Genomic DNA, 13,958 nt, shown 5'->3' on the forward strand with positions numbered 1-13,958 from the left:
TAAAATGCTTTGGCTTCTGTAACCCGTTCCGTTTTCACGCACCATTGAGTTACTTCAGACATTACACATCACTATTTCAATCCGTCCGCGCTCTGCTTTAGGCCAGCAAGAATCCCTGAGTTTAAAGATAAAGACAAAAGGGAATGCAGGGGAGCAACACAGTGCCTACTGGGGCACTGCCACTCACTGTGCCATGCGGCCTCTACTGCACCCTGCCCTGAGCTGGTTATTGCTTATGCTCATGGAAGAGAACTGCACAGCACAGGAGTTACTCTGAACCTCCAAACCCCTCCCTCTGTGCAGCAGTTCCTTCGTTGCACATGACAGAAACAGCACCATGGAGTCTATGAGTAACTTTGCTTTTAATGTTACAAGACTACTGTACAACACATGGATAGCAATTTTACTTAATACAGTTAAGTAAATATAAAATGTTTTAGATATACACACATTTATATTTACTAGAAAGAAATACATAAAGTTAAAAGGGTTTAAAAGCCAAAACAAACACAATTCACTGTTGTGAAAATAGAACGTTTTCTACTGAATGCAGTTGCAACGTAATGGTCAATGACTTACTTAAACAATTCATTTCCAGGCATTTAAGCACAGCCTTGTCTTTCAACTCAAAAATACTGCCTTAAAGTAAAACATCCCTCATTCAATGTTACTCCTTAAGGCAAACATTCCATGTGTGAAACTGAAGTACTCACCCTTGCTTTCGTTGCGGGCACGTAATCTCACAGTACATGCAGCTACACTGCAGAAAGGTTCTAGAAAACTCTACTTCTGTTGGGTTAATTATTTCGCTTTCTGATTTAACTGATACTCAAAGAGAGTGCACGACTCCGGGAGGAAAAGCATCTGTGTGTTACATCTGAATCACGCCTCAGTTACCACAGGTGTTCTGGTGGTTTTCCATACAGCTGAAGAAGAATATCATGAAGGTGGGCCTTTTTCTGAGGCTGTCATTCCCGCGTCCTTAACAACTGCCACTAAGCAGGGGAATAAATAACTACAGACACAACAAGGGGAGGGGTGGGGGTTTGTTTGTTTGCTTGTTTTTAGTATAATGTTAAATAAAGAGAAAATAACCCAAATAGCAGCTTGCAGCCAAGACTCCTCATGGCTCCCATTAGAGTATACTAGCTTTACTCAGAGATTTGCACTGTTAAAGGAAAGATGTGCTGTTTGTTTTCCATAGGTAGACCACTCAAAAGTAGTTTCTGCTTAAGCTACACTGCAAAACAGGAGTATTTAATCGAAGTTTAAAACGTTCTGATCAAAGTGCGTCTGAACGTGCCTCTCGAAGCCCTGCTGATCATAGTCAGGTGGGAACTGCTCACTGCACATGGGGCACACCTTCCAGTGGCTCTCCACGTGCTCCTCAAACTTGCTCTGGTCGTAGTTGGGTGGAAACATCACATCGCAAAGAGGGCATTTCTTGTGCACATCAAAGCTTCATCAGGAGGCGGAGAGGAAGAAACAAAAAGAAGGGATGGGTCATTTAACCTGTTATCTCAAAGCTAAAGGCAGAAGTAGGATCTGCTGCCACTGACGTTACCAGCTTTGCTACCAACCTAAGTGTGAGCAGGCAGTACCGTGCGCTTAATTAAACGCCTGAGCTGAAGGTGTTGGACACAGCCGTGTGGTTTTACACAGGAATTCCAAAAGAACCACCTCGGCATTTTGAAAGTGACATCATTCTGACACGATTCCAGCTACCGCTGAATACAAACCCACTGGCGGCCTTAATGGCCAGGCGGTTTCATGGGAAACCATTCTCCCTGCTCATAAATGCTCGTTCTTAGCAAACATAGCACTTTGTAAAAGCTCTAAACTTAGGTTCACAATTAGGTTAGAAAGAGGGGGGGGGGGGGACCCAAAAGTTATTCATTCATTTACCAAATGACATTTGACGTGCAGTCAAAAATCAGGTATAACACAAACAGTCCACCCAGGGAGTTCTCTCACAGTTCACTGTAAACCAAACACCAACTAAAAATGCTTAATGGTGTTTGTCCTCCCCTTTTCATTCCCTCTCCCCCAAACTGAGGAAAGGATTCCAGCTATGCAGAAACATGGAAGAGCAATACAAGATAAATGTTTACCTGGAATCAAAGCAAAAACCCGTTCCACGTTCATGCAGGAGGAGGCTCGGAGGATCAGGAGCAGAAGGTACAGCGTTGTCATCATCCTGGTAAAAACAACAGTGGCATTTTAAATACCCAATAAAAGGAGTTTCTTTTTCTCCCTTTAAGTGCTGAAGCTCAATACAGAAAGGACACTGAGGTGCTGGAGCAGGTCCAAAGAAAGACAACAAGGCTTGTGAAGGGCTTGGAGAATCAGCCCTATGAGGAGAGACTGAAGGAACTAGGGCTGTTTAGTCTGGGGAAGAGGAAGCTGAGGGGAGACCTGATTGCTCTCTTCCAGTATCTGAAAGGTGCTTACAGTGAGAGCGGGGTTGGTCTCTTCTCACTGGTGACAGGATGAGGGAAAATGGCCTCAAGTTGCACCACGGTAAGTTTAGGAAAAACTTCTTAACAGAAGGGGTTTTGAAGCACTGGAATGGGCTCCTCAGGGAGGTGGTTGAGTCACCATCCCTGAATGTGTTCAAAATCCATGTGGATGTGGTGTTCAGGGACATGACTGAGCTGAAGGTTGTTAGTTAGGAAAGTATGGTTATGTTGCAGTTGGACTCAATGACCTTTAAGGTCTTTTCCAACCTGAGTGAGTCTATGATTCTATGACTGTAATCTCAGTAGCACAGGTTTTATGCAGTGTACCAAAGAGAGGTTAATGAACACGAAAAGCTGAACGAACACCTTTTGCCCACATATGTATAGCAACAAACTGTGCTACTCAAAGCTGCCCCTGATACAGTCACTATGGGATGCGGTCCCCTCTCTGTCCATGCCTGGGGGCTAAGGCAGCACAGAAAACCCGTGCTCACCCCAATGATGCATCATGCTACCAACTGTGAGAGCTTCAACCACGGAGCTACAACTCAGAAGTTAAGTCCACACACATCAAGGCGAGCTCTTAAAGTCCATCAATGTAACCTTTCAGGCAGGGCAGAGGTCCCTGATGCGGACGCACACGCTCACTCCGACAGCCAGCTCTGAGTGCTCTGAGTGCTCTGTACAGCCCCCAGCAGCCAGGCGTGTCCCCTGCCCAGCACAGGCAGCACACACACAGCTGCTGCCACTGAGGACCGTTCTGTGACAGACTTGGGCTTCTATCAAGCTGGAAAGGCCGGCGGCCTCCAGAGAATTTGCTGCTGCCCCTCACTGCTCACAGCAGCAGAAATGTGTTTCTCAGTGGAGATGTTGAGCAGAAAGATGAGGAATCCCCACAGGGTCTGCTTCTGAGACTCCCCATCAGAGCACTGTGGTTCTGTTCCGCAGTGAGGTAACGCAGCATGGCACCCCCCCGTTTTGAGATGGGAAAACAGGGAAATAAAGCAAGAGCTTTGCAACTCCAGATCCTAAATCATCACCTTGTTCATTTCAAAGACACACTACATGTGAGACTTACAAACTATTGAGCTGGTCTTTAGAAATGGGGCCTTATATGACGTGCAATATGTTCTGTGCAGGCAACAGAGGTATATGCCAACATATTTCACTGCCTTCCCAGCCTACATCCTTTGTCCTTAGGAAGAGATGCTGGAAATAGGGCAGGACAGGAAGGTTCCCTCAGCATTTTTCTCCTGTCAACAGCTGTTCAGCTTCAGCCATTTAACGTTTCCATTAAGCAGCTAGTGGGGCTTGCTGTGACAGATGCCAGCGACAGACAGATTTTCCTGTCTAACTCGCTTGCTTTGCACCTGCAGTAAAAAAAAAAAAAAAAAAAAAGCATATGGGTTTTAAAATGTTATTTGTTCCTTTTGTCACAAGAGAGGTAGGATGTGTGTGTTACAGGAGGAAAGCTATTTAAAGCACTCCTGTACTCCAACGCTGCAGCTAACACGGTGCCAAAAACATGACTAACTGCTCACCAGCAGCCTGCACGCCAACCAGGACTTAGCTGAGAAAATGAATCCGCATCTTTCATTAAAGTAAATTCCACTACACAGGCAGGTCTAATTAACATTTAAGTCCTCCAGAAAAGGCTTTATCAGCCCTGGCTGCTGGTCACTCAGCTACTCCTTGAGCAGAAGGCAGTTTGTGCTCAAGTGAAAGCCATCTGTCTCTGGTGACTGCAACAGGAACCAAGGGAACAGCATGGAGCTGCATCAGCAGGAGGGTTGGAACCAGATGAGCACTGTGGCCCTTTTCAACCCAGGCCGTTCTATGATTCTATGAGTTAGGTTCAAAAATCCTTGTAGGCCCCTTCCAACACAGGACACTCCATGACTCTGTAATTGCCACCGCCCTCCACCCATGTATGTTAGCTGTGCCCACCAGAACAGACTGCTTCGGAACCAGTAAGCTGAAATTAATAATAGTTTACAAAAGGCTTTTTTCATGTCAGCTAGGTGTGTCCCAAGGCCCCACCAATTAATGATGAAAATCATCCTGTGTGTTCCTTACCACAGCTCCTGACCTGCACACCATGCCAAGTGACAGTACTGAACACAGCAGGTGTGGTGTCTGCTAAGATACAGAGTCTGTCTCCTCTGTTATGCCATGTCTGTTTCCTCTGCTAGGGTATGTAAGCACAGCAGTGAAGCTGTTCTTACTCATATAAATTATGCCAGGTTGAAAAGCACATGTAACATTTCAAAACCATCCGCTCTCCCACAGTAACAACCCACCCCATGAAAGCCCCAAAGCCAAGCTGAGGAAGCTTCCTGAAGTAGCTTTACAAGCAGAGCTACCCACAGTCCGGGAGGTCAGGCCTTGACAGCTACATCAGTGCTATATTTTAAGAACAGGCATCAGCTTACTGCCCCCAAAGCCCTCAGTGTAGTCACCCCAGTTAGTTGGGCAGAAGCCCATCCTTCATGCTCCATGAGACATGATGCTGCCCTAAGTGTGGGCCCAGCGGCAGCCTGCTTCACCCCGGAGGTGACCAGGGACACCGGGAGCCCCAAGGCCTGTGCAGAGCTGGCAGCGATGTGACATGGCTGATATGTGGCCTCCATCTTCATTCATGAGGCTGATGCAATGTGTCAAGGAGCTCTGGCCCTATGGTTGTGCAGCTTAAAAAATACTAGGCTGTCCAAATGCAGAAATTTGGATACCAAGGTTAATGAATTGTGAAGAGCTGCCTTTAACAACATAACTTCACTATTATCACTGGATCGTAACTTTTACTCTTAAAACTGCCAGTGAGTTCAACAGGCTGTATGAATCATGAAGATAAATAGAGCATTAACACGCAACACTTACCCACACAATTACACACAATAAAGTTTGGTAACAAGGGAGTCTGTTTGCCACTGAAAGAGGAAGAAGGGCAAGCAGGCATTAACAGCCAAACACAAGCACAACTCACCTAGTTTTACCGACTCATTTTTGTCTCACGTAACACCTACTGCTTTAATGACTACCACCAAAAGCCCATATAACCAGAGCTGAGACTGCCCAGCAGAAGCCAGCAACCAGCCATGTGGTGCAGTACAAAACCCACAGACAGGAACAGTTTCTGTTTCTAAGCTCCAGGGAACATTAGCACAGGGACAGGAAGCAAAGCAATGTCCATCTCAAGCTTTAAGTAATCAAAGAACGGCCACACCATTGGTTCTTCTGCTCTGTCCACCAAAGAAGGGTACACAGTTTTCTTCCCGTGACTCAGCTCTGCATGAGCACTGTTCATCAAACCCCCTACATCTCTGCAAGCAGCCTTGTCTCCCAGGAGGTATGTGGACATCTGCACAGACACCAACTACTCTTTTCAAGTCTATTAGCAGATAAAGACAGTAAATGGCAGCTATGATCAGGCTGATGAAAGTGTAGTGGGGTTTCTGGGCTAAAAGAAAGGCCATTGTGAATTCATCTCAACGAAGAGCTTGACCTGGCTGCCAAACGTAATCCCCTCACCCTACACATTTGCTGTTAGTAACAGCTTTCTTGAAGTCCTGGGACAGCTATTCTGGGCTTACTGCCAACTGTAATCAAATCTACATTTCATACTGAAGTGTGAGCTTCAGAAAAGTACTCTGTTTCCTTCACGTATCTCTCCTGTACAAACCTCCTCCAAGTGATTATCATTTGTTCAACTGCAGAGTGTAAGGAAGTATTACTTCTCGGAAAGGGTAGTCAGGCATTGGAATGCACTGCCCAGGGAGGCGGTGGAGTCACCGACCATGGGAGTGTTCAAGAAACGTTTGGATGTTGTGTTGATGAATATGATTTAGCTGGGAAGTATTGGTGATGGTTGGACTGGATGATCTTCTAGGTCTTTTCCAACCTTGATAATTCTGTGATTCTGTAAGCAAAACAGACATTTGGCCATGGAGGTTCTTGGGGCAAGTCAACTACTCTACACCAAATCAGCATACGGGCTTCTCTGGGATGACTAACAGCCCAGCTTATCCTTCTCAGTAATCACAGCTGCATTGGCCCGAGGTCGTACAGTTGCAGAGATGTGATCTGTAGGTTCGACGTGACTTTATCTAACCCCCTGACAGAAGACACAGCGTAAAGAAACATTTGGCTTTACTCCTCTGCCACCTAGATTCATGTTTACAATGCTACATAGAAAGGTTAGCAGCAACTACCGCAGGTGACAGACTGCCTCACAGTTGGCTGAACTGTTCCTTAGGCTAGATGGGTTATCTGAAAGAAAATGAGGTCCCATTTCAGTTCTTCATTCTGGATAAACAAGTGGCAAAGCCCTCCTTACACAAGCACACACTTCTTCCACCTCGCTTTACAAGCAGGAAAAAAACAATTTTAGTCACATTCGATAAGCCCATTTACAGTTGCGTGCTGACAGCCTCTACTTCATTCTTCTATGTATGTGTTGGCCCAGGGTCTAGAAGATCTCTCATCTTAGATAAGTATTTTAGACATTTCCATCATCACACATCAGATAGTACAAAAACAGCTATGAAGTAGTGAAACTGAGTACAATACCCTCAATTTCTTAACTTCATATAATGTGCAGCATTAGGAGCATGCAGGGAAGATGACAAGCCCATCCAACCATGAAACTTCCAACGCAGCAGCAAGACTACCAGTGTTTTCCTTTTGGAAAGGAACCATCTTCCAACTAAAGGTTCTGTACCTGATTTGTTTAAGAATGCACAGAATTGCATTTCGTACGATCTGCTTTGAAAACAAGTTGAACAAACTAAACCTCGCATTTGTCATTTTATATTTGCCGTTTCCTCTGCAGAACTAACAAGCTCTCTTTTATAATGAATTACCTAAATGAATGGATGTTTTCCCTGGTTATTAACGTCTAAGTTCTACATTAAAACTATATAAAAGATTTTTGAGACTACTTATTTCTATGTCGAATTGTACACTCTACACCTACAGCCTGATTTGGGGGCGTGTGGGGTGTGGCAGCAAGTAATTGATTCTCATTGGAAAGTCAAAAATAAAGATGTAAATTACTTGATTTAAAGATACCTCTTTGCGAGCTGAACTTTATTTAAGCCTGCTATATTCCATCTCGTTACAAAAATCCAAGCTGTGTCAGCAAATGAGCACAAGACTACAGCACTGTTTCAATTGGGTTTGCAAGGGGGCAAAGCACATAGATCAGAAAGAACACCCTGCTAATTAAACTGAAGCAGATGACTAAAGAAGAGAAGAGCTTGTCATATGTAGTATCTATGTCAAGAATGATCAGATTAAATATGCAAAATGTGGAGAAAAGGTGGACAACAGTATTAAGCTCACATTCTTAAATAGGCTGCAGGAGTTCTGACAGTTTTTCTAATTATTCACAGTAATGGACACCAGGGGCAAAAGGTAGGAGGGAAAAATACATTTTTCTCCATTATAGGTGCTGAGCACCAGGGCTAAAATCATGCCTGTCTGAACACTGATCAGCTTCTGCAAAGGTTAATAGCAATTAAATGTGGCAAACTAGACTAAACGAGAAACAGGTCATGATACCGCTGTACTTGCAAAGAGCAAAATACTTTGCAGAAGAGTATTTCTTGTTGAATATTTTTGAAGGTGCAAGAATGCTTAGAATTGGAAAGAGTAATAAGTCTGCTCCTGTTCAAATGAAGCCATTTGGTCCAGCTTATTACAGAAGCCAATTTACCAGAACTATGTTTTACAGAGGTATGGCGTTGAATGTTTGAGAAAGCAAAGAAAACCAGTTTCCACTTCAAAGATACGAAGCCATAAAAAAAGAAATCGGTGACAATCTGTCACCTTCTGTTTGACCAGCGTTAGTCATCAATCAGCTCTTCCAAATATATGCTTAACAGCGAAAAAAAATCGAAATGGAATAAATGCAGGCTAATAAAAGACAGAACTAGAGTTTTATATGTAGGGATGAAATACCTGATACTACAGACACTTTCTTTTGGTACTTAACGGAAGCTACTGCTATCAGAATACTTCAGGTTTTTATTTGCTCTGATCCAACTTACTTCCTGCCTACAAACAAGGAAGCAAATAAAACCAAATCAATCCCATATTTACAAAACAATAGGATCGGGCATATCTGATACTGAAAACCAACGGGCAACTCCAATGTTCAGTAGTAATCACAGCAAGGAAAGTTGAACATGATAGGCAATAGAGAAGGAAAATTAAAGATGATATAGAAGATAACTCACATTGCTGTCCTCAGGATCTTCTAAACCATCAGGCCGACTGAGATTGCGTGAAGGCTGACTACACACCACGTCATCTTCTAGCTCCCAAAAGGAAGTTCTAGCAGGTGGCCTTTGGATCTCATCGGGATTAAAGGCACCATCTGCTCCATCTGAAGAAAAATTAATTAATTGATCCTTGTTCAGTTTGTTTTACAGATGTGCCAATTTACACCCTAAATCAAGGATTTCAAATATTTTTGGCTTTAGATAAGGTATGAAAAGACAGAAATCTACTTTTTCAAAAGACGTCTGTAAAATTTTTCTTAACTTATAGATTCTCTTCAACAAAACAAAGGAATTTAATGATTCTCATTAACAAAGACAACAAATAAGAGCACCGTACATCAGCACTGAGACCGTTCTTAAGCTGCATTTAAGCGTCTCTGAATGAATGCAGCATTGCTTTTGAAACAGTGAGAGAGAAATACGTGGAAATTATATATATATATACATATATATGTGTGTGTATGTATGTATGTGCATATACACACACACACACACACACTCATTTACCTCTTCTTTCCTGAATTGCATAAGGGTTTCCATACTGCAGTACTGGTAGTCTACTTGGCACTGCAGGAACTGGGCCGTTCTCCTCTGAGTATGGGTTGCGAAAATGTAACGTCGGCTGTGAAATCTGTCCTTCCATCATCCTCCCTGCTTGATTTCCTGCTGTCTTGCCAAGTTCCTAAACAACACAAAGTTTAAAACATAATCACTCCATGGACGTTTAGGCAAAAGTTGAGGGTTTTTTAATGAACTATTTAAATTTAAAACAACAACAACAAAAAAGTCACATTTTCAGACCCTCATTTCACTTTGACCCAATGTCAAATGTAGCACTTGAGCAAAGAAAACACAGAGGTATTTTAAAGAACGTTTCTCATCTGTTAATATGAATTGTATACACAGAACTGCCACGTATTTCAAGAAGAATCTGCATCCTTCTCAGAACAAAGAAAGGACTATAAAATAGTAAAGGGTGAGTTGAAGTAACAGTGACAACCATGTGCAATTAGGAAAGTTAAGAATGGATCATTTTAATAAGTGAAGGAGATATGGATTTACTGGACATAATTCCCTACAAACCCTTAAGTGGCAGGTATTAAGGACTACTAAATACATTGCACTGGATCCTCTCCGATTCATAACAGCAGAATGCATAAATACTATGAGATTTCAGACATGGAAGGCTTAGACTCCAACATCAACTACTTAAAGCCTTTTTCAAACAGGAAGGAGAGTAAAAGGAGAAAAATGCTGTCTACAATAGTAAGGAAGCTTCCAGGAGGTTACCTTTTGTTAGAGTGCTTACTGTAAACTCAATACTTTGTATTACTTTTATGTTACTTTAGAAAACACCACAATGCAGAACAGCACATTTTCTGCACAACATCCTCTTGTAGATATGATACAGAGCTAATGTTAATGTGCTAATGTTATATTAGATTTATTGACTATGTTGCATGTATGACTGAAATGACCAAGGTTAAGTGGTTAGGATTACATCTTAAAATTTTAGTGAGCATGTAAAATCCAAATAATTAATCTCTACTCAATACAAAGCCAGAGCGGTTAATTATCACTGAAATTAAGACTTTCCTTTTTAAAATCAAGTTCTCATACAGTATGGAACCAGTTCAGAATGAGAAGGAATGGCATTAGTACTTCAATTTTAGCATCACATAAGATTAAAACAGAACGCAGATCAAAGTGACTGTAAAAAGGTGCCGTAAAAGAGCCTTAGCCAGAAGTTGGCAGAGACAGATTCAAAATCAAAGTCTGTAAGTATGTAAATAAAATAGGAACCAAGTAACTTTATAGGTTGGAAGAGACAGCAAATGAACATTTCTAGCATGCTATGTTTGGTGACATTCATAAACAAACACTGATAATGGAGCATAAATTGAAAAGCTGTTTACTGTTCTGCGCTGAACCTTTTAAAACATGGTTCCAGTCTAGCAAGGCACTTTTGATTCTTCTTCGTAATGTAAATATCTATAAATTTGGTAGACAAAGTTCCAAGGTTTTATAAGCTCCATACATTATTATTACAGTTGCACTCCTTATGTGTGGTGTTTAAACCACACATTACTCCTTCCAGCTAAAAGAGATTAATTGAAATTCGGAATTTATTTGAATTAGGAAAAGATGAGAAAAAAGTACTACAAATTACATCACTGTTTAAAAAAAATAAAGAGTTTGAATGCCAACTACTCGAGAATCTGGGATTTTAGGAAACATTTTAATCTGAAATTAATTATAATGTATCAGAATGCAAAATCCTGCTCTTAATATGCATCTGTTCACATCTGAAACCACATCCAATGAAAAAAGGAAACAAGTAATCTGAACAATTCTAGTTATTCCACAGTATCACTCAGTACTATCAGAATGTCATGAAGACATCATTTACTTTTCAGTAAAACACAGTTCTGCTTATCTGCCATGTGATACCTGCAAGGTACTTCTAGTATTAGTGTATCATCATTATCAGCGTTCCTGGCTTAATAGTAAAGATAATGAATTTGAGGAGACTGAACCTCTGAAAGCAGCCATCCACTTCCTATCATACGTTCCAAAAGCACAGCGCTGCTTGTGCATCATGCTTTTCTTATAAAGATATGTTTTCAGTTGTATTTTACCAAAGTCACTGCTGTCACATATGTCAAACTGCTCTTATTATTACAAGTGGTCAACAAGAGAACTGCAGATGTCAAATGGATTTGGTTGTGTGCACACGTCATGAAAAATGCAGCAATTTTACTGCTGAAATGTGCACATCTCTAGTTATAGGACATGACTGGATAAAAGCAAAAATAACCCTAACCAGTGGTGAAAAAAATAAACTGTCAAGACAAGCATGTACTATTCACATCTTACACCAAAATCCCAAAGGGAGTAAGATTTACTAATTGTGCTGCCTGACAGCCAGTAACTCCTGATATCAGAGTTGCTCTTGCAAAGAAATGAAAATCCTCCAACTTTTGTTGACTGAGCCTTCCTTTAGAGGCAGAGAATCAGCTTACTTTTTTCCCCTTTTAGTATTAGCAACATTATCAGAACTCGCTGTTTAAACCACCAATTAATTCTTGCAAGATACTCAAATATGGAAAAGAATCTTTAGACAGTAAACGAATTCTCAATTAACAGTGAATTACAAACCCCCAAATCAAAGAGCCCCATGGCTTCCAGTTTACAAGATGTGACAGTAGTACTGACAATACCTTCTCAGCAGTAAAGAGTTCCAGCTGTGATGCCAGTTCCTTGATGCGTCTCTCTTTTTCTGCCAGCTGAACCTGTATGAAAATCAGTATTCATTTACAGTTCTTGTATTAGGGAACATACAGATGCAGGTTAATCCTGCATGCTATATCTGTGAAAATACGGAATGCAATGACTTCAAAAAGAACTTGCCTACACTACTCAAATGAAACATACAGTACTACTACAAATCATTAAAACCAAACATTCTCCGTAAGTCTCCATAAGACTGCTACCCATCAGTTATTTATGCCATTCACTTCCCTCCATCCACGTGCCCCACAAAAGAACCAAGAGAACCGAAACCTCCCCCAACAACCTCAAAGATACTTGATTTGTTTCACAAACACCTACCGCATGTCTGTTGGGTGACCAGGGAGTAGAGAAATGCAACACACATACTCTTCAATTTCTACAGGCTTCCAAATTACTATTGCAACGAGCTTTCTACACAGAGTGCATTTTCATTTGGATTGGGTGACTTCGCAGACCATCCCTCCACTTGTTTATCAGCCATATAACCTCAGTGCTTCATACACTTAAGTATCTTTTTTTCTCCAGTTCTTAAATTATTTTCCCCAGTTGAGTTCAAAGACAGGGAAATACAGTGTCTGCAATGAAAAGCTGACTTTTTCTTCCATCCTTACACCTGCACTCATGATAACATATTTTTCAATTGCAGTCAGAATCTTTTCAACTTCAGAAGCAATTATTTATTATTCCTGCTGTTAAGTACAAAATAAATAAACTAATTTTTCATTAAATTATGTGTGGCAAGTGATCGCTGTTAATTAACAAAATTCAATAACTTAGGAAGAGCCGTGCGTTTTATATAGCAAATTAGAGTTTTAAAAGAGTGTTTAAAATCACACAGGGATAGCACAGCCTATGCTGAAATGAGCTGTAGATTAATTTAGTATTTTATAATGAATAGGTGTTGCAATTCCTAATGAAAAGAGGTTCTTACTGGAAATAATACAACCACAGTTCACTTTAAGCCTCCTTCACTGGCCAATATTGAGCATTCCTACCCTATCAACTGAACTAACATTACCGTAAGATTGAGCCGAAGTCTAAAAGCTGGTCTGGGGAGAAATGGGTTGCTTTTATCTTTCCCTTGTTCACCCAAGAAGCCACTAGTACATATATACTAATAGCACAACCTCAGAGATTAAGGATATGGGTAAGATAAAGCTGCTCATGATGCTTGACTTCCTGGTGCATGTAAATTACATCACTACACTGCAGTTACAGCTGAAATCCCCTTAATTTAAGTAATTGTCTCAAGATGATTTTAAAAACAATACATTGTTCACCTTCAATCTCTCTTGTTAACTCACAGCAAAACATATTACACACTACTACAGTGGTCATGCAGCATTCAATACCAAGATTTTAGACAAATACACCAACCAATATTCCTGCTAATGTTATTGTAAGCAACAGGAAATCAGAACTCCACTACTTTTTGCCTGTAATAACAGATTAAAGTTGGTTACAGCTTCTTTTAAATCCACAGCATTTAAAGACTAATAGCCACTTGCTAAGTGTATTACTTAACAGTTCTGCCTTACTTTAAAAGAAACATCAAAAGAACGCACTGCTTCTACAGAGCAAGACATATTTTCTTTTTACAGAAAAACATATTTCATGTTTATTCCCATTAAAACTGAACTTCTGAACTATTAGAGATGAGCATGTAAGTTAAGAGCAGGATACCATTCATTGTCATAACAAAATAAACAACCAAAAAAATCAGTAACTTACTTTATACTGATCCTCCATTGCTGCTAGTTGTAATTTTATACCCTCATTGATTTTCACTTGTTCTTTCCATTTCAGCTCCAGTTTAGCCAGTTCATCAGCATAAACGCTGCATTTCATCTTCTCACCCTGAAGCAGTTCATAACATAGCATGAAACATTTATACCTGTTTTCGTTTATTTGGTTTAAAACAATG

At 40.9% G+C, this 13,958-nt stretch overlaps 1 protein-coding gene and 1 long non-coding RNA gene across 4 annotated transcripts in view; one reads left to right on the top strand and one right to left on the bottom strand.

Annotated features, from left to right (window-relative positions):
• Nucleotides 1–343: 343 nt before the first annotated feature.
• Nucleotides 344–13,958, bottom strand: part of TAX1BP1 (Tax1 binding protein 1) — a 47,371-nt gene continuing 33,756 nt past the window's right edge. For all 3 annotated transcript variants that reach the window (XM_015853731.3, XM_085538437.1, XM_085538436.1), the window contains 6 exons: nucleotides 13,766–13,891; nucleotides 11,962–12,033; nucleotides 9,248–9,422; nucleotides 8,696–8,844; nucleotides 2,112–2,197; nucleotides 344–1,459 (listed from right to left, as the gene is read on the bottom strand). In XM_015853731.3, the coding sequence (XP_015709217.2) occupies nucleotides 1,258–1,459; nucleotides 2,112–2,197; nucleotides 8,696–8,844; nucleotides 9,248–9,422; nucleotides 11,962–12,033; nucleotides 13,766–13,891 (810 nt within the window). In that variant the 3' untranslated portion in view covers nucleotides 344–1,257. The remainder of the gene's footprint in view (nucleotides 1,460–2,111; nucleotides 2,198–8,695; nucleotides 8,845–9,247; nucleotides 9,423–11,961; nucleotides 12,034–13,765; nucleotides 13,892–13,958) is intronic.
• Nucleotides 2,122–3,703, top strand: LOC146762117 (uncharacterized). Its single transcript, XR_014942974.1, has 2 exons — nucleotides 2,122–2,260; nucleotides 2,325–3,703. It is a non-coding gene; the product is annotated as an uncharacterized LOC146762117 (long non-coding RNA).

Source organism: Coturnix japonica, chromosome 2 (assembly GCF_054131305.1).
Source record: "Coturnix japonica strain WE chromosome 2, WE-NBRP24, whole genome shotgun sequence".
In the NCBI taxonomy this organism is placed as follows: Eukaryota; Metazoa; Chordata; class Aves; order Galliformes; family Phasianidae; genus Coturnix; species Coturnix japonica.